This window comes from Bubalus kerabau, chromosome 7 (assembly GCF_029407905.1).
Source record: "Bubalus kerabau isolate K-KA32 ecotype Philippines breed swamp buffalo chromosome 7, PCC_UOA_SB_1v2, whole genome shotgun sequence".
NCBI classification, from domain to species: Eukaryota; Metazoa; Chordata; class Mammalia; order Artiodactyla; family Bovidae; genus Bubalus; species Bubalus kerabau.
This window is the reverse complement of record NC_073630.1, coordinates 97,830,447-97,857,507: the sequence shown is the minus strand read 5'-3', so window position 1 is coordinate 97,857,507 and position 27,061 is coordinate 97,830,447. Positions and strand designations below refer to the sequence as shown.

Genomic DNA, 27,061 nt, shown 5'->3' with positions numbered 1-27,061 from the left:
GTTGGGGCTAACAATATGTTTGGCAGTTTTCTAAGAATGTTTTATGGATTCACTGATTTAACCCTCACAACACAAAGTTCTGTTATTATCCCTATTTTACTAGTAAGAAAACTGAGACACAAGAAGGTTAAATACTTGTACAAGGACACATAGCTAGTAAATGGCTGAATTTAAACTTGGGTAGTTTATAAAGGCTTCAAAGCCTAGAAGTTATAAGTAAACCATACTGCCTCTCAAACATCAACTTATACTACTTGCACAATAACGATACACAAATCATTGGCATCATGAGTGACTGTTACCACACATGTAGCAAAACACAGGCTAAGGATTCTACAAACATGGATGCAAAACTGACGTTCTCCCAGTTGCCATTATGACTAAACATTCGCATTATAATTTGAAATCTGTGACGAAGATATAACATTTGCTCTAAGCATTGTATAAGCTACACCCCAAGTTTTGATATATTCCACCTTTTATCATTCATTTCACTAGATTTTCTCATTTCCATTGCAATTTCTTCATCAATCCACTAAATATTTAGAAGCGTTTGTTTCAATTCCAGACATTTGGGGATTTTCCGTTTTCTTGTTAATTTCTAGTTTAAGTCTATCATGGTCAGAGAAAATACTCAGTGGTTTTGGTGCTTTGAATGTGTTAGGGCTTTCTTTACGGCTCAGTGTATGCTCGATTTTGGTAAAATTCTATGTACATTAGATTTCTCTATCTCTAACTATTTCAAAAGACTGACCTTAGCCGAGAAAACCTCGAAGGTCCCTTCTGACACCAAGTGTGTGAGATGCCAAAAATAAAGTAACCGGTGAGAGTTACTTCTAGTTCTTGTTTTTCTTTCAGTTAGTCTTTTCTCTTTGATTTTCACAATGAAACACATATTGCTTCTAATTAAACACAGAATAAGAAAAAACCCGCTGTACTTGCTATACAGTTTCGCACTCTTGTCATCGATAAGTAGACGCGGCTCGCCGCCCCTACGCGCTCAGGTAGCGGAGCTCCTACGGAGACCCACCTCCCCGGCCGCGCCCCCTCCCCTCCATAACCACGCCCCCTCCCCTCCATAACCACGCCCCCTACACTCCCCAACCACGCCCCCTCCCGTCGCCAACCACACCGATCGAAGCCAAGGCCGAGGGGTGGAGCCCGCAGCGGCGTGCTGACGTCAGAGAGGGCTGCGACACCGCCCGGCCCACCGGGGCGCTGACGGCGGCGGACGCTCAGTTCGCGGAGCCGGGCCTGGATAGCGGCGGGGCCGTAGGACCTCGCGCGGCGTCCGCGGGCTCCGGGGCGGGGGCTGCGGCGGCGGCGAAGCCCCCTCCCCGGGGAGGCGGGGCCTGGGTGAGCTCCCCGCTTGGGGAGCGGCGGCGGCCGGGAAGGATGCATCAGAAGCTGCTGAAAAGCGCACATTATATCGAGCTGGGCAGCTACCAGTACTGGCCGGTCCTGGTGCCCCGCGGCATCCGCCTCTACACCTACGAGCAGATCCCTGTGTCCCTCAAGGACAACCCGTACATCACCGACGGCTACCGGGCCTACCTACCTTCCAGGCTGTGTATCAAAAGGTACAGACTGGCCGCCTCCACTGGGTGCGCCAGTGGGGAGCGCCGGCGGCTCCTCCTCCTCTAAACCCTTTTTGTCTGGTCCGCCTGCTGCTTTCCCCGCTGTTCTCCGCGCCCCTTGTTCCCTAGCTGCTCCGTCTTTTTCTGCCACCTCTCCTCTGTTCGTGATCTTTCTTTCTCCCCCGCCGGGGTACTTGATCCATGGACTAATGACGGTAACAATGATCATAGTCACTAACTCCAGTGGGGCTTTGCTGTTTACAAAGGGTTCACATCCTTTATTCCATTCGGTGTTTATTGGGGGTACATGTTGGAATCGACCCCACTGGCAATGGCGAGGACATACTTGCTCCTATGTATACCTAAGCTTTGTTTATTTTTAAGGCAGCCGTATGGAAATTCAGATATTTGGGGCCAGATAAATGCCGGTATAATAGGAAACAAGTTCACATTGGCATAGAAATTTTTAAAAATTCCTGATTCATGCATTTAGTAGATAGTATGGAGCCCCCTCAGTATGGCCCTTGTTCTGGTGAATCTACTGAACTCTAGCCTGGATGACACACATTAAGGAGCTAATTACACTATTATGTAATAACCATTGTGAAAAACGCTGTGTGGGAAAAGCACTATGGCAAAGGGGGCCTATAACAGGGTGCCGCCCTCCATCAGAGCACTATAGAAACATCTTTAAAGGGAATGTCTTCATCATCTACATTCTTAAAATTGAGTCCCTTGAAAGCCTGGGTTTAAAAAGAAAACAAAACTGAAAAATTAGTGTTCTAATTCTTAGACTAGATTTCGGTTAAAACTCACTTGCCTGCATGCTTAGTCTTTAAGTCATATACAACTCTTTTGCGACCTTATGGACTGTAGCCCACCAGGCTCCTCTGTCCATGGAATTCTCCAGGCAAGAATACTGGAGTGGGTTGCCATTTCCTTCTCCAGGAGCTCTTCCTGACCCAGGGATCACACCTCCATCTCCTGCATTGGCAGGCAGATTCTTTACCACTGAGCCACCTGGGAAGCCCTACAACTCACGATATATACTTAATTACAGGACCCCACTTTAAGACAATTGAGATACTGATGTTGGTTAGCTCTAGGTCAGTGTAGTGACAAACTCCACTGCTGGAATGTGAGCTGTTGAGTTGCTCAAGCAGCAACCACGTGTTTGATTCTTGATCTTCTTTTTGGCACCGTCTTTCCGCTGTTCCTTCACCCTGCCTGCCTTTGAAGTTCTTCTCTAACTCAGAGTCACAAGGTGACATCACTGTCCATCTCTGCTTGGCTTCAATGAATGGCCCAGGGCATTTGACAGTTTGAATCCTGAGTGCCATTTCCTCCCCATCACCTTCTTTGCATAAGTTATTACACAAGAAATCAGAGCTAGCCCCTGCTGTGGATCTGAAGTTCCACATGGATAGAGCGGGTAATGAATTATCTTAAATAATAGCTTTAAACCCACCTCTGCATTCTGATGTTAAGGTCCAAATCTCATAGATCAAGGAGTGAAAATACAGTGCTTTAGATCTCAGGCCATTGAGTGAAAAAGACTTGAGTATGCAGATCTGCCACTTCACAGCTGTGGGACCTTGAACAAAAGTTAACCTCTCTCTGCCTTACTCTCCCCATTTGTAAGAATGAGGGTAATTACAGTATCTGCTTCAGAAAGTAGTAAGGACTAAACGAGTCCTTGTGTATGTAAATACTACACCCAGCCTGGCACATAATAAACACTCAGTAAATGGTAACTTGTTAACACCATTACCTTTGAATTTGAAGCCGGATAGACGCTGATGAAGAAATTGATTGTTGATTTTGCAGCTGATCAGAGTATGTGTCTAACTTCTCATTGATTAAGAGTAGCTCCCCTCCTAGGGATATTCTTCTAAGTGCTCTTCCTACCAGCTTGGTGTTTTCCAGGTTCAGCTTTTGCCCTCTCTTCTTTTAGCTGCCTAGAGGGCCAGCTGTATGTCTATATCTATATAGATACCGATATCTATCTCTTAGATATAAGGAGAGGTTTAGTAGGTCACAGCTGTTCTGCCAGTACTCTGTTAGTTGGAAGGAACGTGCCATGATTGTGCCTCTCTGTTCACTTAACCAGGTTACACTGGGTTTCACCACATGAAAAGTTCTGAGGTAACGGATGTGTACTGGCTGTCAAACAGTCCTGGGCTTAGATATGTTTCCTCACATTCCTGCATCTCTTCTCTCCCTCCCCAATATAAGTAGTGTTTATACTTGGAGCTTGTACAGGATAAAGGCTGACATTAATGATATGAGATCCGCTCTATCCTTGATGATAGTTTGATGGTGTGCGACTCCACTATGTTTATGGCATGGGAATATGGGAACCATGGTGACTGCTGCAAATTCTGTGTTAGAGTTATACATTTGCGTGCGTGCTCCCTCATGTCGGACTCTTTGCAACCTGATGGCATGTAGCCTGCAGTCTCCTCTGTCCTTGGGATTTCCCAGGCAAAAATACTGGAGTGGGTTGCCATTTCCCCCTCCAGGGGATCATCCTGACCCAAGGATGGAACCCAAGTCTCTTGTATTGGCAGGTGGGTTCTTTACCACTGAGCCACCTGGGAAGCCCTATTTAAACTCAAAATCAGTTAGGGCATATTGAAAGATGGCAACTAGTACTGATATTAAAAGTTCAGTTTAGTTCAGTCGCTCAGTCATGTCCAACTCTTTGCAACCCCATGAATCGCAGCATGCCAGGCCTCCCTGTCCATCACCAACTCCGGGAGTTCACCAAGACTCACGTCCATCGAGTCAGTGATGCCATCCAGCCATCTCATCCTCTATCGTCCCCTTCTCCTCCTGCCCCCAATCCCTCCCAGCATCAGAGTATTTTCCAATGAGTCAACTCTTCGCATGAGGTGGCCAAAGTACTGGAGTTTCAGCTTTACATCATTCCTTCCAAAGAAATCCCAGGGCTGATCTCCTTCAGAATGGACTGGTTGGATCTCCTTGCAGTCCAAGGGACACTCAAGAGTCTTCTCCAACACCACAGTTCAAAAGCATCAATTCTTCGGCACTCAGCCTTCTTCACAGTCCAACTCTCACATCCATACATGACTACTGGAAAAACCATAGCCTTGACTAGACGGACCTTTGTTGGCAAAGTAATGTCTCTGCTTTTGAATATGCTATCTAGGTTGGTCATAACTTTCTTTCCAAGGAGTAAGCGTCTTTTAATTTCATGGCTGCAGTCACCATCTGCAGTGATTTTGGAGCCCCAAAAAATAAAGTCTGACACTGTTTCCACTGTTTCCCCATCTGTTTGCCATGAAGTGACAGGACCAGATGCCATGATCTTCGTTTTCTGAATGTTGAGCTTTAAGCCAACTTTTTCACTCTCCACTTTTACTTTCACCAAGAGGCTTTTGAGTTCCTCTTCACTTTCTGCCATAAGGGTGGTGTCATCTGCATATCTGAGGTTATTGATATTTCTCCTGGCAATCTTGATTCCAGCTTGTGCTTCTTCCAGCCCAGTGTTTCTCATGATGTACTCTGCATTGAGGTTAAATAAGCAGGGTGACAATATACAGCCTTGACGAACTCCTTTTCCTATTTGGAACCAGTCTGTTGTTCCATGTCCAATTCTAACTGTTGCTTCCTGACCTGTATATAGGTTTCTCAAGAGGCAGGTCAGGTAGTCTGGTATTCCATCTCTTTCAGAATTTTCCACAGTTGATTGTGATCCACACAGTCAAAGGCTTTGGCATAGTCAATAAAGCAGAAATAGAGGTTTTTCTGGAACTCGCCTGCTTTTTCCATGATCCAGCGGATGTTGGCAATCTGATCTCTGGTTCCTCTGCCTTTTCTAAAACCAGCTTGAACATCAGGAAGTTTGCGGTTCACATATTGCTGAAGCCTGGCTTGGAGAATTTTGAGCATTACTTTACTTGCGTGTGAGATGAGTGCAATTGTGCAGTAGTTTGAGCCTTCTTTGGCAATGCCTTTCTTTGGGATTGGAATGAAAACTGACCTTTTCCAGTCCTGTGGCCACTGCTGAGTTTTCCAAATTTGCTGGCATATTGAGTGCAGCACTTTCACAGCATCATCTTTCAGGATTTGAAATAGCTCAACTGGAATTCCATCACCTCCACTAGCTTTGTTTGTTGTGATGCTTTCTAAGGCCTACTTGACTTCACGTTCCAGGATGTCTGGCTCTAGGTTGAGTGATCACACCATCATGATTATCTGGGTCATGAAGATCTTTTTTGTACAGTTCTTCTGTGTTTTCTTGCCACCTCTTCTTAATATCTTCTGCTTCTCTTAGATCCATACCGTTTCTGTGCTTTATTGAGCCCATCTTTGCATGAAATGTTCCCTTGGTATCTCTAATTTTCTTGAAGAGATCTCTAGTCTTTCCCATTCTGTTGTTTTCCTCTATTTCTTTGCACTGATCGCTGAGGAAGGCTTTCTTATCTCTTCTTGCTATTTTTTGGAATTCTGCATTCAGATGCTTATATCTTTCCTTTATGGCTTCCCTGGTAGCTCAGCTGGGAAAGATACTAAAAGTAACCTCCTGTTATTCCAACAAAGAATAAACTCATGCCACCTGGAAACTAGTTTGGTTTCAGAACAGCCTCAGCAAAGTTGTTGCAGCATGCCTGTCTTAAAGGACATCTCCAGTGGATCCATTTGTATTTATCCTGCTTGTCTCAAGTCCATTTAACTTTGCACTTGCCTGTTATATATACTGAAATGAAAGTGTTAGTTGCTCAGTCATGTCCGACTCTTTGTGACTCCATGAACTGTAGCCTGCCAGGCTCCTCTGTCCATGGAATTTTCCAGGCAAGAATACTGGAGTGGGTAGCCATTCCCTTCTCCAGGGCATCTTCCCAACCCAGGGATCGAACCTGGGTCTCTTGCATTGCAGGCAGGTTCTTTACCATCTGAGCCGCCAGGGAAACCCAGTGTATACTAAAAAGGTATTTTGAAGTATGCCTATGCTTAGCAGGTTTTCAGATGCCTATTACTGAATGTCAGACTGTGTTAGCTAGCACCCAGTTTTAATCTGTATGTTTATTTCTGTAGACACGTAGCATCTAATCTGAGCAGGACCCTGTGCTGAGAACAGTGGTATCATAAAGATGAATGGTGCTAGTTGTCAGGGAATTGATATGCTGGAGAATGAGATGGAATTTATACATAAATAACTGAAATGGTAAATATAATAAGAGATGGGAAGGGAAAAAAAAACCCAAAACTGTAAGATCCCAGGATTGATGGAGTTGTGGAAAAACTTAAAGTAAATGGTACATCAAATTTAAAAAGGCCAAGATGGAGTTAAGGGCTTAAAGTAGCGAGTATTTGATAACGTCTGCCACCAACCAAATTGTCCCTACCCTTATAAATGCCTCCAGTGAGCCAGCAGATCTGAATCTGAGCTGCATGTTTGTTTGTTTGTTTTTCCAGTTTGTTCATTTTATCTAATGAGACAGTAAACATCTGGAGTCATTTGTTAGGTTTCTTCCTCTTCTTCACGCTGGGAATATATGACATGACATCTGTGTTACCTTCAGCAAGTGCATCCAGAGAAGATTTTGTAATTTGTTCCATTTGTCTCTTCTGCTTCCAGGTAAGTCTCATTTCACAATCACTATTGTTGCTAAAGAGAACTTTGGTTCCACAGGCTTGGGCAGGTGGCCTTACTCCACACCCACCACTTGCTACAAAGAGCCCCAAAGCAGCGTGTAAGCTAGCTTTTTCAATTTCCTAATAGAAGCACCCAAAGTATGTTTTTCTGAGAGTGTATTTGAAATCCATGAAGTTTGAAAGATTGAGAAAATTTCTTTTTTCTTCCTTTCTCTAGACATCTGTGCTATAAGATTAATCCAGAGATAGAAATCTCTCATTGTGTTCTATTTGCCAACTGAAGTAGAACCCTATTGTGTGCTTAAAACTTGTTTGGGAACATTTCTCACCTTTTATATGTCTGTGACTTTTGTACTTGTTTCCTTATTGTCTTAATTCTGTTGCCTCATTTTGCTGGTATTAATCTTTTCTCTCACTTTAATGTTAACCTCCTTTGGGCCTTTTGCACTTTCCTGATTTCAAATACTTTCCGTTTCTTCTCTGTGCCATTTCCTCCATTGACCTTACATGTGTTGGTCCCTCAGCACTTTTACTTTTCTTCAGGAATCTGTAAAAGGGCCTTTAAAAGTCATGTTTAATAATTTTTCAAACATGAGTTTCTAAAGAAGAAAGCTAATATGGACCAAAATCCAGATGATATTTTTTAAATTAAAAAAAAATGCAAAGTACAGATAAAACTTAAAAATGGAAAGAAAAAAGTATCATCCTTCCTCCCCCAGACATAGGCCAGCACTTCCAGCAGTTAACCTGCTGCTGCCTGAAAGGGGAATCCATAAGTCAACCACACAGCTGTGCTTTCATTGTGTATTAATCCATTTCAGGCCTTCATCATCTGACTCAAAACTTTGGACTTAAATGATTAAGAAACACAATGGAAACATCCCCCTCTCCCTTTTCTTCTAATTCTAGTTTCTAGAATAAGATTTTAATTTCTTTGAGAGAAAGAATACTCTGTATTGTGTTATTATTAGAAAATTATTTTTTCTTTTTTTTTTTTACAGTATACTCATTCTCAGGTTTAATTTTTGTCCCGGTCAGAGCCTAAACATCTCTTAAAAACCTATCTCCATTTTTAAAATGGAAATGAATCCATTTGCCCATACTTACTTGTCTCAGATGGTAAAGAATCTGCCTGCCATGCAGGAGACCCGACTTTGACCCGTGGATCAGAAAGATCCCCTGGAGAAAGGAATGGCAACCCACTTCAGTATTCTTGCCTGGAGAATTCCATGGACAGAGGAGCCTGGTGGGCTACAGTCCATGGGGTCTTGAGTCAGAGTCAAACACGACTGAGTGACTAACACACACGCCCACTATTAAGATGCTCTTATAATCAATAATCAGAAAAACTGGTTTATGCTCTACTGCTAGTTATATGGATACTATCTCCTTTGAGGATCCCACAAGCTTTCCTCTGACCCTTGGCCTGCCCTTTATCCTCCCAGCCACAGCTGATGTTAGTTCAGGGAATATATGTTTATTTTCATAGTGGTTTAAGAAAGCACTGCTTTGCAAAACTGAGAAGATGAAATAATTAAAACACCTGCCAATGAAGAAATGCCTAAAGTGTTAGTCACTTGCTCAAGGCTGTTCAGTTGGCCAGTGAAGCCCTGTTCTCCTGCTAGTGCAGTGATCTTTCTGTTACACACAGCACAGCTTGCTGAAGTCACATGAGCACACCTGCCCTACTTACAAATACCATTTTTGTTATTTTTATGATATTATAACTTGTTCACCCAATTTCCCCAGATTCTTCGAGTCAGCAGGCAGATGGTAAATCATCCGTGTATGTATTAATACTGATATACATACATTTAATTTTTTAAAGATATATAACATTTTTTTTCTCTTTCCTGAACTTTTTAAATGCTCTTGCTTTCCTACCAATAAGATTAATAGACTGCATTCTAAATAGTAGAGTGTAATTTCAGGGGCTTTGCACTTTCTCAGAAATCTTTCTATCTTAGAGAAAAATAAAATTTGAGAATGCCTTTCCCTAGATTCAGTTCCTTAACATTCAGTTCCAGAAATATTTTTTTCATATCTTCTGTCTATATCCAGGCACTAAGCCAGGTATTGGGACTCTGGTGCAGAACAAAACCAGCCTGACATCAAGATCGCATCCCAGAGGGAGAGTGAGGCAGGGCATTGAAGCATGAAAAATGTGTGGACAGGCCTGGAAGCAAGAGACAGCTTAGCACTTTCTGGACTTGTAGGTGGTGTTGTCTGTCTACCTGGATGGAGTGACATATTCCACAGAAGGAAACTTCCCAGAAAACAGACATACTCAATATGTCAGATAATTTTTCAGCCAGTTTTTTTTTAAGCAACTCTAACAACACGTCCCTTTCAAAAAGAACATACTTTAGTTTAGGCTACCTCTTCAAACATTCACATGTCCTCTGTGAATACCCTATATTTTATTAATCTTTTCCACTTGATACTGTTATTTTTCTCTTTCCAGTTTTACTTTCCTTTTCACAATGAAAGTAGCTTTCTTGTTGTTTCTTTTTATTACTATAAGATACGCTCATGTAGAAATTCGAGCAAACAAGTGGTATTTGGAAGAAAGTATTATAAAAAGCCATTTGAAATTCCACTTGCACGGTGGACATTTGGGGTAAAATCGCTCCAGATGTTTGTGGATGCACACGTGCGTCACACTTGGCTGCCTACCTTTCTGCCTCCTTCTGAGCGGCATCAACTCTGCTTACGTCACTCAGCACTGTGGCCATGAGGTCTTCTCCAGGCAGTGAGAAGGTACCCCTTCATGTTCTCTGGATGTATCCTTTTATCTCAAGGATAATAGAAAACATAACTTCTTAAAGTTACGTTTAATTGGGTCAGTGCACTCTGACTTGCAGTTTAGTAGCCAAAGCCACAGAGCATTAAGGATTTTAGATAGCAGAAAAAGAAATGAGACTCTAGCTCGGAACCTTGTTTTGAACGTTGATATTGAGGCTGTGGGGACTGATTTGTATATTGTTGTTTGTTTTTAGTTGCTAAGTTGTGTCCAGCTGTTTGGAACCCATGGACTGTAGCCCGCCAGGCTCCTCTGTCCATGGGATTCTCCAGGCAAGAATACTGAAATGGGTTGCCCTTTCCTTCTTCAGAGGATCTTCCCAACCCAGGGATCGAACCCGCATCTCTTAAGTCTCCTGCATTGGCAAGTGGGTTCTTTACCACTAGCACCACCTGGGAACCCCATAGAATGGCTGCTGCTGCTAAGTCACGTCAGTGATGTCTGACTCTGTGTGACCCCATAGACGGCAGCCCAGCAGAACCCCTGGGATTCTCCAGGCAAGAACACTGGAGTGGGTTGCCATTTCCTTCTCCAGTGCATGAAAGTGAAAAGTGAAAGTGAAGTCGCTCAGTCGTGTCCAACTCTTCGTGACCCCATGGACTGTAGCCTACTAGGCTCCTCTGTCCATGGGATTTTCCAGGCAAGAATACTGGAGTGGGTTGCCATTGCCTTCTCCGATAGAATGGCTAGATGACCGTTTATCTGGCCCATTTTCCCCATCCCCACTGTCCTTGCCTTAGTGTAGGCTCTAGTCAGTGTTTCCTAAGGCTAGTGTTGTAACCTCTCATGTCAACCTTTCTATAAAGGTGCATTTAAAATCTTCAGTAGTATCATAGAGTCCATAATATCGAAGTTAAGACTCCTTGATGTATAGGACTTGTCCTAATCATATGAAGAAGACCACATGGCATTCATTGCTCAGGGTGTTGTGTTCAATATGCTGCTTTTGCTGTGGACCCACCCGTAACCCTGCGCACACCTTTGTTTCTGTCCTTGATGAATGCCAGAGCAACTGAGGTGCCGCTCAGGGGGCAGCCCTCCTATGAAATATGTGACTTTCTTCCTCCTGCAGCTCCCAGCCTCCAGGGTACACATGGACCCGCAGACCCAGTTCCCTCCCTCCTCTGTTTTCTAACTGTGCTCTGCACAGTTCCTATAGGACTTCCAACATCACCATTTGCTCACTTGCCCAAAAAAAAATCTCTTTGATAGTACAGGCTTCGTCTTTGTATCCCCAGTACATGACACACAGCTGGTATTTAATGACTAGAGGGAGTTCAGCTACAGAAACCTTATCAATCTTCAGAGCAGCTGATTGAATCAGATAAGCTTTGCTCTCAACTTGGCAACATATAGTCAGCATAAGTCACAATTATTTTTCCTTGAATGCACCAAAGCCATGTTTAACTTTAACTTAAAAGTAAACTCTATACAATGAAGTCTCATACAGGCATAAAAGATCTTAAATTAAGTGAAAAAAACAAATAGCAGAGCAAACTATATAATATGATTTTATCTGATTAATTTAAAATGTGTTCTTATGTGTGTATATATAGACTTCTGTATCATAGGTGTTTGATATGTTGTTCATTGAAAATATCTGGACAGGCACATAAAAAATATTACCAGTGGCTATCACTGAAGAATAGATTGGGTAGGGCTTATTTTTTTATATCATCAAATTGCATTTTTTTTCTTTTCATCTTTCTAAGGACATGCCTTACTTCTATAGTAAGTAGTTTTTAAAAGGAAACTTATTCATGGATCAAAATAAGATGCAATAGATAGATTTCCTTCTATTGTACTACTCATTTAAATTGTTTATCTTATAAAATAGCTATCAGTATAGATTTCTTTCTTTATGATTTTTGTCCCCATTTTACCCATGAGGAAACTGAGGCTTAAGAAAATGACATATAGTCATGCACAAAGCCAGAGTCCATGTCTAGGTCTGTTTGACTGAAAAACCTGGACTTCACTTGACCACTTCCCTGAACGTCATGCCTGAGTTGCTTTTATCATTTTGTTTGTGTCACTTTGATAATGTTTGTTTTATTTTCCCTAGGTCTGTATGCTTTGCTCCGTGGGCTATCATCTCTTTTCTTGCCATCGATCAGAAAAAACGTGTCGAAGATGGATGGCATTAGATTATGCAGGAATTTCTATTGGAATACTGGGCTGCTATGTCTCTGGTGTATTTTATGCATTTTATTGTAATAATGTAAGTACTTAAAAACATTTTACAAACTCCCTTTCAGGTATAGGTCTTTTATCTTTCCATGATTTCCTTGAACTTCTGAGTAGACACATAATTAACTAATTGAAGAAACAGTAAAGTCTAGTGGAGGCATAAACTCATTTTTCAAAAGGGACCCATGATCTCTAACATCTGTTATCAGCTCCTACTCCTTTTACTGATTTTCCGTGGAAAATATATATATGCTGTCTTCTGAAACTTAAACATTCAGTTCAGTTCAGTCGCTCAGTCGTGTCCGACTCTTTGCGACCCCATGAATTGCAGCACGCCACGCCTCCCTGTCCATCACCAACTCCTGGAGTTCACTCAGACTTAACGTCCATCGAGTCAGTGATGCCATCCAGCCATCTCATCTTCAGTCGTCCTCTTCTCCTCCTGCCCCCAATCCCTCCCAGCATCAGAGTCTTTTCCAATGAGTCAACTCTTCACATGAGGTGGCCAAAGTACTGGAGTTTCAGCTTTAGCATCATTCCTTCCAAAGAACACCCAGGACTGATCTCCTTTAGAATGGACTGGTTGGATCTCCTTGCAGTCCAAGGGACTCTTAAGAGTCTTCCCCACCACCACAGTTTAAAAGCATTAATTCTTTGGTGCTCAGCTTTCTTCACAGTCCAACTCTCACATCCATACATGACCACTGGAAAAACCATAGCCTTGACTAGACGGACCTTTGTTGGCAAAGTAATGTCTCTGCTTTTCAATATGCTATCTAGGTTGGTCACAACTTTCCTTCCAAGGAGTAAGCGTCTTTTAATTTCATGGCTGCAGTCACCATCTGCAGTGATTTTGGAGCCCCCAAAAATAAAGTCTGACACTATTTCCACTGTTTCCCCATCTATTTGCCATGAAGTGATGGGACCAGATGCCATGATCTTCATTTTCTGAATGTTGAGCTTTAAGTCAACTTTTTCACTCTCCTCTTTCACTTTCGTCAAGAGGCTTTTTAGTTCCTTCACTTTCTGCCACAAGGGTGGTGTCATCTGCATATCTGAGGTTATTGATATTTCTCCCGGCAATCTTGATTCCAGCTTGTGCTTCTTCCAGCCCAGTGTTTCTCATGATGTACTCTGCATATAAGTTAAATAAGCAGGGTGACAATATACAGCCTTGACATACTCCTTTTCCTATTTGGAACCAGTCTGTTGTTCCATGTCCAGTTCTAACTGTTGCTTCCTGACCCGCATATAGATTTCTCAAGAGGCAGGTCAGATACTCTGGTATTCCCATCTCTTTCAAAATTTCCCACAGTTTATTGTGAAACATTAAATTTTACTATTTCCCCACTAAAACCATATAGCTATCTGAGTCTTCAGATGCACATTACACATCTTTTATTTTTGTGTTGCTGGAGTTGAAGATCAAGTTAGTGCTGGTTAAAATTATGAAGCTAGGTGCTACTTTTCATTTTCCCTTCTTATCCTTTATTCCTCTCTCAGTGGAAAAACAAGAAAAGTATATCTGTTAATGTGTTGACCCATATTCTTATATAAGAAATATATTTTCCTTTCCTTAATCTTATAATTAGAGACAGACCTAGAGACAGACCAGATGAGTGGTGAGTGTTTTTAACAAACATGTTGTCTTCCCTGAATTCTAACATATCTTGTAGCTCAAATGGTAAAGAATCTGCCTGCAACGCAGGAGACCCGGGTTCAGTCCCTGGGTTGGGAAGATCCCCTGGAGAAGGGAATGGCAACCCACTCCAGTATCCTTGCCTGGAGAATCGCACGGATAGAGGACTACAGTCCATGGGGTAAACAAAAATCCCATGACAGACTACAGTCCATGGGGTCGCAAAGAGTCGAACACGACTGAGCAACTAACACTACTACTACCTCTCTGAATTCTTGATCACCGCTGCTTTCTGAGCCTCAAGTTACAAAAGTCAGTTTTTGCCTTGGGTAAGCAGCATTTGAAACACTGTGATCAAATTATACAGCAGCTGATCTGAATTTATGGGCCAACTCCCTCCTCATCTCATGTCTCAGTCAAGTCCATCTCAAGACCTCCCATTCAGAAAGTGCCCATCGACCCGCCTCTCTTTTTCTCCTGCCCCCTACCACACCATTTTCTCTTTTCCTTTTATCCTTTTAGTTCCTTCCCTTTCAGAGCCAAAACTGAGCCACTCTCCCAGGAACAGCGGACCTGCTAGTCACAGGATGGGAGTCTGTTCTGTCTGAGCCCTCCCCTTGGAATGAGGGTCCAGACCATATCCCTAGACTTCACTCCCTGGGAGGGTGGGCTGCAGCACAGGAGACCTCTGATTGTTGGGAATTCTTAAGTAGGATCTTTGTCACTCCACAATAATGGAGAAATATGGCAGCCCTGCTAGAGTGTAAAACTAGCAAAGTGAAAAATCAGAATTTGGTTTGAATGTAAGAACATTATTAATGATAGCCACTTGCTCATAAGCCATATGTTCTTCAGGCCTGATTACATTGGAATGGAAGCATGTAATTAAATATATATGCCATTTACCCTGTTGTAAATTGATTTGATTTTAGTAGTAAACTGCCCATATCTGCTCACCTTTCACAACTTACTCGTTTTACATGAAAATGTTGACATCTTTAAAAATAGGCTTTTGAGTATGTAATACTAGAAATTTTTTGCTTATCTTATTCTGTATTTCTCTGAAACCGGTTTTTTGTTTACCTCTTCCCAAGCATATCTGATCATCAAAGAGACTAGTGGGAGAACTGTAAATCTTTTTTCAGAAGAACCATAACTCCAAGGTAGATTAAAAAGGAAAAAAACAAAAATCTGCTAGAGCTAATACAGTCCATAATCATTTAAAGGAAAAATTGTTTTCTTACCTCTGATATCTCATCATTTAACCAAATATTCAGTTGCTCTAATGGCGCTTTACCTTTTAAGGAACACAGGCTGCTTTGAGAATGAGGTTGAACACTGTGGACCCTCCATCCCAGATAATATGCATTTGGATGCAGACTGATCAGTCATTTTGACATGTGAGTTTCAGGAAGTTGTAATGGTCCCAGAGAAGTCCTTAGAGCCCAGGTTAAGAATTCTGTCCTAACTGAGTTGTTAGGACAACTAACAACTTTTGAGCTTCAGGACTAGCTTTTCAACCTCTCGTTTAGATACCTAAATAATTCTGTAAGCCCTTCACACTTGATGTATTTTGAAATGAATGATATCTCATGCTTCACCATTTTCCACCCCCAATACACACACACCGTCATGCTGGGTCACCTTGTTCATTTGCTCCACTAGTAGAAGCCATTTGCATGGCCTTTTCTACAGCAAACAGTTGACCCATCCTCTGCTGCCCTATCCCATTGACAGTCAACCATTAACATTTTAGTTTACTTCAAAAATGCCTCCTGAATCTGGTGCTCACATCTGTCTTTCTTGTTCAGCAACAGTCCAAGCCATTTTCTCTTTGAATCAAATATTTAATACCCTCCTAGCTAGCTTCCTGTCACCTTTTTTTTTTTCTTTCTTTAAACTGATGTCAGAGTTATTCTAATAAGTTAGTTTGAAAAATAACCACATCATCTTTTTCTTCAAGAGCTCTGCTACTCCCTCAGTGCCAGCTTGGAAAAGTTACAAATACATAGCCCAACAGTGTGTCTGCCTTTCAAGTTCCCTTCACAAAGCTTCCTTGCTCCATTGTGCTTCCTTTTCCTTGAGAGCCCTCTCCTCTCACAAAATCTTACATATTCCTCAGGACCCAGATTAGTTGTCATTTCCTCTATGAAGCATTTTTTAACTCTTCCAGGTAGCAATTGCTCCCTCTTCTGTGGTGCTACAACATTCTGTTCATAACTCAACTGCAGTCCTTATCCTTTGATTATAATCATCTCGTTATGCGTCTGCCCCCCTCATAGCCTGTGAGCTCGCCCACTGAGCTTTGTCTTTGTTTCCACAGGACTTGAGTTGCCCCTGGCATATAATAGGCAATGGCACCCCACTCCAGTACTCTTGCCTGGAAAATCCCATGGATGGAGGAGCCTGGTGGGCTGCAGTCCATGGGGTCGCTAGGAGTCGGACACGACTGAGTGACTTCACTTTCACTTTTCACTTTCATGCACTGGAGAAGGAAATGGCAACCCACTCCAGTGTTCTTGCCTGGAGAATCCCAGGGACAGGGGAGCCTGCTGGGCTGCCGTTTCTGGGGTCGCGCAGAGTCGGACACGACTGAAGCGACTTAGCAGCAGCAGCAGCAGGTAATGCTTTTGTGTGAATAAATGTGTTCTTTAACACCTCACTTTGGGGTCTGGTTTGTCATCCTAAGAGACCTAACAATTGTATGCAACGTGCATTGTTTTAAGGAAGGAAGGTAATTGTGTTTGGAAGTGAAAATACCAAAGTAAGTACAGTTTGGAATGCATTCCTTAGAAGCCAGAATTGAAAATTGCTCGTTCCCTTCCGTTATTGTCAATGACAATTGAAATGCGATGTCCTTTCGTTCTAGTATTGGCGTCAGGTATACTTGATCACCGTGCTTGCTATGATCCTGGCCGTGTTCTTTGCTCAGATCCATCCCAATTACCTCACGCAGCAGTGGCAGAGGCTGCGTTCTATCATCTTCTGTTCTGTTTCCGGGTATGGAGTCATCCCTACTCTCCACTGGGTGTGGCTCAATGGAGGAATCGGTGCTCCTATCGTCCAGGTAGGCTGAGTGTGGTCAGTATGTTCCCGTTCTTTTTGTCCTTTTAATCTCATTCCTTCGGGTAAAATAGTGTACTCCGGCCAAGTGAGTGGGTCTTTGTCATTTGAGGGCACATTTATAATTGCATAATGATGCAGTAATTTTTCACATCTATATGTTAATAAATAAATAAAACATACTCTGCAGCATAGATTCTAACTACTATTTTCTTCTGAGATGTATTTCTGTAAGATGATACGTTCTTAACTGTTTTCTATTCCCCTTGGAATGTAAATATCCAAGTCCTCCCTGTAGAGGAGGACTCCTAAGTTTCCAGCTTTGTCAGCTGGGGCAAGGTCCGTGCCAGGAGAAGCAGCTGATTTGCTTGTTTGTGGAAGGGAAGGAGTTGGGAAGGATTTATTCTTGGACCTCTTGAGTCTGCAGTACCTGTGGGATGTTAAAGTGGAGATCAGGTGTGGATTTAGCTCAGAGATTGAGACTAGTAATAAAGATTTGAAAATCTCTTGGCAGCTAGAGCCATGGGACCATACTCTACCCTGCAAGGAAAATATATTGAGAAATAAAAGACCATTAGTTGTTACAGGGAGAGCTGGAGTACATTAGGGAGAACCTCAGAATTCCTCAGCATTTTTGAGAAGGGAGTTAGAAGTAAGATCTAAATTCTTAGAGATTTGTATATAAATGCTCTAAGTATGTGCTAGGGAGTAAACAAGAATTTTTAACATAATTATGCTGAGAAATCTAGAAGAAATTGCATACACTTGTTACAATAAGACCTTTGAAATATGGAGATTTAAATGCAGGTTTTATTCAAAAGAATTATATTTTTTTAGGAGAGGAGAGGCTAATGGTAGGCTTATATACTATTGCTAACAGCATGGTGGAAATCATCTGCATATAAAACTAAAAAGAAAGGAAGTCTGGTGTAGTGAATTGAGTGATATGATTTGGCTCTGTTGCCAACTTGAGAATGAGGGTGATGCTTTATAAGACTAAAAAATTGGGATAAAGGTGTGATAGTGGTGATAAGTAACTTCAGTGATTCTGGTATCTGTGAAAACATCATTTTTGTGACAGTTTTGTTGCCGAGGAAATAGAATGGAGAAGTGCCACTCTCTTAATGGATTCAATCCTAACCAGAAGTGAGTAATTGTTGACACAGAAGTGAATGTTTTGGGATGAGGGAAATGCATCTTTTTAAGCTTATCATATGGAGAAGGAAATGGCAACCCACACCAGTACTCTTGCCTGGATAATCCCATGGATGGAGGAGCATGGTAGACTACAGTCCATGGGGTCGCAAAGAGTCGGACACGACTAAGCGACTTCACTTTCACTTTCAAGCTTACCATAAGCTTATCTTGTTATTAAAGAAAGAGAACCAGACCTATTAGGCCAATAGATTTTTAAGAAATTGAAAAAAATAAGTGTGGGGGAGGGCGGGGGGGTGGTACACTTTCCTGTGTTCAGCAGTCTTAAAATAGAAATATGGCTTAGGAAGACTGGTTCTCTAAGATGGAAATCTAATATAAACAGAGATCATCCCAGTACAGAAACAAAGGGAGACTTCCAGAGAAATTCTCCAGTAAGGTCTAGTTTTAAAAAGATGGAGAGAGAGGCACTTGACCAAAGATGCAAAGTTCCAAACAGCTATCCTGGAGGTACAGTGGAGCTTTGTTCTAGAATGTTTGTAGAATCTGAGGTTGATTGAGAACATAGGTTTCAGGGGAGAGGGGCTCCATGATGGTACTCGAATATGTGTAGAGGGAAGAAAAGTCAGTTGTTTTATTTCTTAAATGGCTTCTTAGTAAATTAGGTTTATAATCAGAATTAGGAACAAGGTGTATGAATTAGAGCTGGCTGATTTTCTTAGGGCAAGGAAAAGCTTTCCAAGAGATCTTTGCACAGTAGTATTCAAGAGAATCATTTATCCGGGATGGTGAAACAGATATCACTGTTGGGCTGAGCCTCTTGGGTCTTTTCCAGCCACAGATCCCTGTTTAGCTCTTTGCTTATTCAGCTGGTTACTCCATTCCCACATGTATTCCACCCAGGCACCCATGTTGTAAAAATGGGAGTTGGCTGCCCTTTGCACTTTCACCCTGTTGAAGCTTTAGCTGCTCTAGTGCCCTGAGCCTTAGGGCAGTCTCTGTGTTCCACTCCTATGAAACGCTTCCTAAAGTACTGAGAGCTAGGTTTCTATTACTGGAGACTGTCTGTAAGATTCAATAGACTTAAATCCCACCTATGAATTCTAATTCTCTCTGTTTAATTATATTAATTAGATTTATAATATCAGTAAGTTGGAAGTTCAGTCACAGTCGGGAGATCTGTGAAAAACTGTGTTTTGCTTTTCAGGACTTTGCACCCCGTGTAGTTGTGATGTATGTGATTGCTCTTCTTGCTTTCCTGTTCTACATTTCCAAAGTTCCAGAAAGGTATTTTCCAGGTAGGTATATGTTTTTATAATGGATTTATGACTTTAGTCTAAATGGTGGAGGTATATACGTCAGAGTATCAAAACAGATTTTTTTTTTCCAATATTACTGATTATAGAATGGCTTTTCTCAAATGTTATCTAAAACTTGAACTCTCTGATGGCTTTCACAAACTTTTTCTTTCATTGTCACAATAGAAGTTGAGTCCAGTGGATAGGGTTACCACCATTTCACTTCACCATTTCATTTCACCATTTCAATAGTGAGTTCTCAACCACTGCTTTTTTGTGGAGCGCTTTGTTCCGCAAAAGTTGCTTATGCTTAAAAATTAATTTATATATGCAAGATTCATAAAACAAACTAGAAGCAAAGGAAAATAATAGGATAATGGAAATAAGCCAGGTTTAGGATTACTTCTCAAGTATCTGTGGTAAGTTTCTATATAAGGCCCATCAGTCTGACTTTCAGCTTCCTGGCACCCAATGGTGAGAGGAAATTAAGGATCTTCATGTCCCCAAGGTTTACACAAGCCAGGAACTTAAGGACAGATTTCCCTGCTTCAGTTTAGGTAAAAAAGCCTTCTGATAGAAAAGAACTAAGAGGACACTGGGTAAAGAGAATAATGTTCGCCAAAGCATGTATTTGCTTGTTTCGGAGCTTCAGCTCTAGAGTCAGATGCTGCTGCTGTTGCTGCTAAGCCGCTTCAGTCGTGTCCGATTCTGTGCGACCCCATAGACGGCAGCCCACCAGGCTCCCCCGTCCCTGGGATTCTCTAGGCAAGAACACTGGAGTGGGTTCCCATTTCCTTCTCCAATGCATGAAAGTGAAAAGTGAAAGGGAAGTCGCCCAGTCGTGTCCGACTCTTCTTGACCCCATGGACCGCAGCCCACCAGGCCCCTCCATCCATGGAATTTGCCGGCACGAGCACTGCAGTGGGTGCCGTCGCAGTCAGATGACTTAGGTTGAAATCCCCGATCCGCCCCTCATTAGCTGTTTGCGCTGAAGTCACACAAGATTTCTCAGGCCAGTTTCCTTCTCTGAAATGTGAAGATAATGCTTTTCTCTCCTGGGTATTAGATGAGAACGTGCACGTGAAACATTTAGCTCAGTTCCTCAACAAGTAGTGAGCCCTCAGTAAAGGTTAGCAGCTGTAGTTCCAGAGCCCCCAGCCCCAGCCCATAAATGAAGTAAGTGCCTTAGGAAGGGACAGAGTGGTGCGAGCGCAGGTGAGCTTTGGCGCCACTCAAGAATAACAGGAGACAGAGCATAGTGGTTTTCCGGTGTTGGGGCTGGGAGTGGGGAGCTGTTTAAGTTCAAATTGAAAATTGTCCTCCCTCTCTCTCGGGTTAAGAACCTCTTCCACAGTGAATTGAAGATGGTGTGCCATTTGTCACATGTATTGGGGAAGAAATAAGGACGAGAAACCATGAACTAGGGAATGAATAGACCGCAGAACCTCAGGCATTCCTCTGTGCACGTGACCTTTCGCTAGTGGGTTTTAAATAAGGGTGGAATACAGAGAACTTGTGTATAAACATTTGGATTTGGGAACATAACTTGGACATGTCCCTGAATTGAAGACCCACCCATGTTCTAAGCAGGGTTAGAATTCTCAGAAAACCGTTCTGGTGAAATACATTTTTATATCATTTTATTAATAATTATTTTACTATGAATTTCTTCTTTTTCACACATACAGGTGGAAAATTAACTAATGAAAGTTCTCTACACTCGTGATTATAGCCATCATGTTTTTAGGCCCTAAAATATTCAGATCAAAAGTTCTCAGTTGTCTAATACAGGACACCTATAAAAGGTCAAATGTTATGTAACTTAACTTTTCTCAAGATGAGCTTGACATAAAACGTGCCCCATGTAGCTGAGTGTGTGCTACATTTGTGCAGGGGAGAAAACAGAGTCCATGAAAAATGAAAAGTCTCTACAGAGAGAAGTGTCAGGTGTTCATGAATGCATGGCTTAGAAACCTTGTCTGGCCGGTCCTCACTGATGACCTGGCTCTAAAGAGAAGCACATTGTAGTGGTGGGGAGACGGGGGGTGAGCACTGTGAAATCAAAAACCTTTCAAACCTAAGAACTTTCTTTCAGCTTATGTCAGTTTTTTGTTGTTGTTTTTTTTTAATGTAAACATCACAGTGGCATTTGTTGGATTCAACGATCCCCAAGTTCTCCATGGACAGAATTCAGTGAATCTGTGATATTTGCATTACAACCGATCAGGTTTATGATCCTCAGTATTTTATGCTTTAAAAATGAGCCTGAACTTCACTAGGCTCTTAAACGGTTCCATGGCACCAAAAAATAAATAAATAAAAGTCTAAGAACAGAAAGGATCCTGTTGACTTACACTTTAAAATCTACATACTATACTGATTATTGTTCTTGGTAGAGAAGACAGAAGGTTAGAGAATATTTATGTGACCATAGATGCACCAGGAATTACATTTCAATTTCTGTAGTTCTGTATTTTGTTATTTTTCAGTATGCTTCTTACCTGTTAGTTATTTAATCTCCTTGGAATTTATACTGTAACCAGAGAGAAATTAATTCTCCTAAGTTGTCATTCTCTTTTCCAGGGGCTCTTCCCAACCCAGGGGTCAAACCCAGGTCTCCTGCACTGCAGACAGATTCTTTAACTGTCTGAGCCACCAAGGAAGCCCATATATAAACTAACCAGCCTTAGTTAATTAACCTATTTTTTGTTATTAATCAGTTGCTCAATCATGTCCTACTCTTTACGACCCCATGGACTGCAGCAAGCCAGGTTTCCCTGTCCTTCACCATCTCCCCGAGCTTACTCAGACTCATGTCCACTGAGTCAGTGATGCCACCCAACCATCTCATCCTCTGTCGTCCCCTTCTCCTCCTGCTTTTAATCTTTGCCAGCATCAAGAACTTTTCCAAGCAGTTGACTTCGCATCAGGCGGCCAAAGTATTAGAGCTTCAGCATCACTGATTAAATTTTTCTATTTGTTCCATTTGTCTGATAGTACAAGATGCAGGTCTGAGCTGTCTCTTTACACACCTGCTTAAAATTTAAAATGCTTCAAACAGACTTATACCCAAAAACAGCTGTGTCTCTGCTTCATGCCTAATCAACTCCATGATTTGTAGCACTAATTTCCATTGCTTCTCTCATGTGTTGTCTTTTCCTCACCAGATATATATGTTGAGACATGGGAGACAAAAGGTCAAATTCCTGAAATTAACCACATCTAGATTTTGAAAAGACATTTAGAATAGTATTTCTGAAATTCACCAGTACTCTTCATGAATACAGCCTTAAAGTCAGACTCAATATGAATTAATCTTTTTTTTAGAAAACATTTGGGTCTGAATTAATCTCAGTTTCTGAGACTGCCAAAATCTTTTTGCTACTCAGTCATATTTCCAAGGCCAGAGATTGAAGTATATTTTTATTTAAAGTCAAAATCAGTTCGGTTCAGTCATTCAGTTGTGTCTAACTCTTTGCGACCTGATGGACTGCAGCATGCCAGGCTTCCATGTCCATCACCAACTCCTGGAGCTTGCTCAAACTCATGTCCATTGAGTCAGTAATGCCATCCAACCATCTCTCATCCTCTGTCATCCTCTTCTCCTCCTGCCTTCAATCTTTCCCAGCAACAGGGTCTTTTCCAAAGAGTCAGTTCTTCGCATCAGGCAGCCAAAGTATTGGAGTTTCAGCTTCAGTATCAGTCCTTCCAATGCATATTCACGACTGATTTGCTTTAGGATTGACTGGTTTGATCTCCTTGCTGTCCAAGGGACTCTAGACTAATCAGTACTCTTTTCTCTCTACCTTCCCTTGCAGGACAACTAAACTACCTCGGATCAAGCCACCAAATCTGGCACATCCTTGCAGTAGTGATGTTATATTGGTGGCATCAGTCGACGGTGTATGTCATGCAGTATAGACACAGCAAACCCTGTCCTGACTATGTTTCACATTTGTGAATTCAGGTATGGCCGCCTGGGTGTATTCAGTTGTTAAGCAATATATAATGGGGAGCTCTAGACCCCACCGTTTCTAGGATTCCCATTCATTTTTCCTTTTCCCTCTGATTGGGTAATATCATGAGTAATATTTTATAAATATGGAAAAATATACTTGGGGATCAGTAATAGTAACTGCTTTGTGGGCCCTTAAGACTACTAACTTGCTGCTTGTACAGAAAGTGAAAATTTTAGTTGGCATTCCCTAAGAATCATCTGAATAACCTGAATGTGAAGCCAGTACTCTCTTTCCTGAGCACCAGCTTAACTTCCTTAGGAAGGGCTCGCCTCTGTTATAAAGTGGAGTTCTCCTGTATGGTTCCTTTAATAGAAGACAGAGTAGATGATCAAGTTTTAAGTGCCTAATCAAGGCAGCGTTTGTGATGGCCTGTGCTCAAAGCAAGCTGATCGTGATTCTGAGTAATCACTAGCCTTTCTATGGCTGGTTTGTGAGAAACCAGCACTTCAGATCTTATTTCCTGTAGGTTCTCTTCTTAGGAGCACTCAACTTTTTAGTTTGCTAGAACAAAACTTTAAACCTCTTCTTCAAGTTGAGAGAGGTGTTGAGAAAGGGAAAAGAACTGCATTGTCATTTCCCATCTAATAAAAATCATACTAAGAACCAAGTACATGACAGGTGACAAATTCTGTGGTCTAATTACCAAGTTATTGGCCATTTAAGCTTTTCAGTTTCCAGTATTATGATTTAATCCCATATAGAAGAGTTGAGCTCCTGGCCACAGATGGCAGATTTGGGGCTCCAGAATTCCTATAACAGCAGACTTTTCACCCCTCTGAGTTTGAGGTCTTAATTTCTTGATTGATGGGGATTCCCAGGTATATGGTGCTACTTTCAAGGCCACAGAATCTACATGGCCCAGTTCTTGACACTGAAATGAACCTTAAGCCTTAGAACAAAGTCATGCAGATGCCCCATTTGATGACATGATTAATTCACCTGCGTTCTGGCCTTTCCCTCTGTATGCATGTGTTAGTATTGCGCTGAGAACTCAAACAGTATTGATATACACTAGCTAACATTTGGGTTTGATACTTCATTGTATATATTAAAAAATAGATATCGCTGCCCTATACCACAGCCTCGCACCCTTGTTTTCTGGTCTTCTCATATGCATAAGTTAAATCCCTTAAAGCAGTCATTCATAAAAACATGTTGTTTTTTGGAATATAAAATATTATCCAAGTTTCTGAATGGGTTGATATCAGCTGCTTTAATTACTGGTGTATATTCAAAACATTGAACTTTCTAAGTATCAGGAGGTGTTGATTGATAGTAAAGTTTATTCCCAGAGTGCCACTTAAACATTCGATATTTAGAATGTTACTTTAATGTGCCCTAGTTTATGCATCTGTAAAATTTTGTATCTCTTTTCAGTGTAGTGTTGCTGGAATATGAATTTCCCATGCTAGTATCTCAGCAAGGTGAATTCTCCCCCAGTAGACTAAGGGCACACCACATTATACCCATTATTCTGATGGAACACCACTTTGAAAATGGCTATTTTAAAAGAACTGACCAAAAGAAAATGGCCAGAAATTTGATCCGTATGCTTAGTGAAAGATGATTTTGGTGAAATGATAATAGGATATATTTTCTCTCAAGTATCCCTATTGACTTACATGATACTATTGCTTTTAAATAGATATTTTGTCATTTTTGCTAAACAGACTATACTGAGTAGTTATAATTAATTTAAAAATGAAGGAAAAGTCTGCTTTACGTCTGGCACCATTTTTAATTATAAAATCTCAAAAACATTAAAGTTTCATTTTTTTTCCAATTTTTAGAAAAAGTCCTTTTTTGTTATAGTGTATGAGTTATTTAATCCTTGACTTCTGAATTGATAAAAATGACCAATTTTAAGACTTCTTGAACTTAAAAAGCATATAGGTCTGACTGAAAGGAGAACTAAATTATACCATTGTAAACATTTCATCTTTTTATGAAAATATTAAATATTGTAAGAAAGTTTTTTTATCTTTACTATGATGTACTTATTATAAAGTAGGGAATGAACAAATGTGGATTGCCGTCAACTATAAGCACTTCTGTATATCAGCATTTATTGACCACCTACTGTGTGCACATCACTACTGGCAAAAATTTTAAGACATTGTTAACATTAAAGAATAAATATTTAAAAATTGCCTATGAATCTGAGCCTTGTAATAATGTATATTTTTGTTTTTGTAGATTTATTAAGATTTTAAAAGTACACTAGTCAGCTACAGTATTAAAAGTACTAAAAAAGACTGCTTTTAATTTTACCAATGTGTAAACTATAAAAGCTCTTTACTTATAGACTTTACATTTTAAAATTATTCATGGCTGTTTTAAATTGTCTATAGTGATTTGTAAGGTTGTAGTTAACTCATTTAAGGGAATAATCTTTCTACATAAAACCGCTTTCAAATAGCAAGATAGTGCTTGTCTTCTTTTTTGTTACACTAAGAGCAATTCAGTGAGCTGCATGGCAAAATGTGTAAATAAACTGGGTTTACTAAATATATAAGTGCTGTTTGTCTTTCTTTATAATACATAACAGCTTCACAATCATGTTTTAGAATCAGGAATGAAGCTTCAGGGACTATGTGTCACATCTTTGGCATCCCACCTGGACAGAGTAACCGATTTGAAGATTGGCATTGACTGGCATAAAGCTGTACAGCTCTCCACTCGGCAGGTACCGACCTAGAGATAACCTTTGCTTGCCCTGCATTAAGTATCAAGGGGCATAGCCTGCACGTCTAGATTCCTGGTGAGCCGAGTAGATCTGTATTCCCTTGTAATGATCATTCTGGGCAGTTTCACCCCTGCCAGAATATGTGCAATGAAGAGTCAGCTCAGCTCTTTGGGGAGGGGCAGAAGTGTCTTTTAGTTATGTGCATTATTACAGTAACTGTGTTTATACTGAAAAGAGGTACAGATGCAATTGGGTACCAACATCCCCTGAAATTCTTTACCATACTTGCTGAGTAGGAGAGTGAGAGAATGATCCCAAACTTGAAACTACCTTTGAGAAAACATTTTCAGGAAGGAGAAGCAGTAACACTGTGGGCGGGGGTCTCTTGTGAACAGTGAAACTTCCATCCTTAGAGGGCAGGCATGATAGCACTAAAGTCTAGTTATACTCTGCAACCCCGGGATCCAAAACACTGCAGAGCACACATGTAAATTCAGTAGTGTCAACAATCTGCAGCAAAAGTGAACTGTCTTTCAAATGTGCAACAAAGAAAACTTCAAAAGCTCATGCTTTCAGTAGGAAAATATTAACTTCATCTTACATACGATGCTGGAGTTGGACTTTCTTAAAACGAAATTAGCTTGCTCAAAGTAAACAGCTCTAACTGAAGCATATATTCTTCTCTCAAGTTAAAACTATAACCAAATTTGCATAGTGGCACAGTCCACACTATGCATTTTATATAACTTATATGTGATATTTTGCTCCTTTGTACCGTTAATTTATTAAAAAGAAACAGGGCCCTTATTTTTCCATATAACCTTAGATAAATGTTACAGTTTCTGACGGGGGGAAAAGTGCATTTCTAACAAATAAGTTGAATCTTTCCACAAGCCACCAATCTGAAACTCCAGTTTGTGGACTAATGCATAATATTGTGATCTCAACACCAAACTTAGTCCATCAGTTCAATAAATAGGTTTTCTGTTTTACATGCCAAAGCCTCACA

General features: G+C 41.1%; 1 protein-coding gene across 8 annotated transcripts in view; it reads left to right on the top strand.

Annotated features, from left to right (window-relative positions):
• The first annotated feature begins 1,202 nt into the window (after nucleotides 1-1,202).
• PAQR3 (progestin and adipoQ receptor family member 3) overlaps nucleotides 1,203-27,061 on the top strand; it is a 30,662-nt gene continuing 4,803 nt past the window's right edge. The window contains exons 1-7 of one of the 8 annotated variants that reach the window (XR_008717222.1): nucleotides 1,203-1,580; nucleotides 7,020-7,182; nucleotides 12,068-12,223; nucleotides 16,701-16,898; nucleotides 19,257-19,347; nucleotides 23,166-23,314; nucleotides 25,934-26,052. Coding sequence is in view for 6 of the 8 variants with exons in the window: in XM_055588886.1 (XP_055444861.1) it covers nucleotides 1,396-1,580; nucleotides 7,020-7,182; nucleotides 12,068-12,223; nucleotides 16,701-16,898; nucleotides 19,257-19,347; nucleotides 23,166-23,308 (936 nt within the window). In the remaining 2 variants the exon portion in view is untranslated. Of the gene's footprint in view, nucleotides 1,581-7,019; nucleotides 7,183-12,067; nucleotides 12,224-16,154; nucleotides 16,453-16,700; nucleotides 16,899-19,256; nucleotides 19,348-23,165; nucleotides 25,882-25,933; nucleotides 26,128-27,061 lie in introns of those variants that run through there. The other 7 variants (XR_008717223.1, XM_055588886.1, XM_055588885.1 and 4 more) reach the window with 7 other exon arrangements.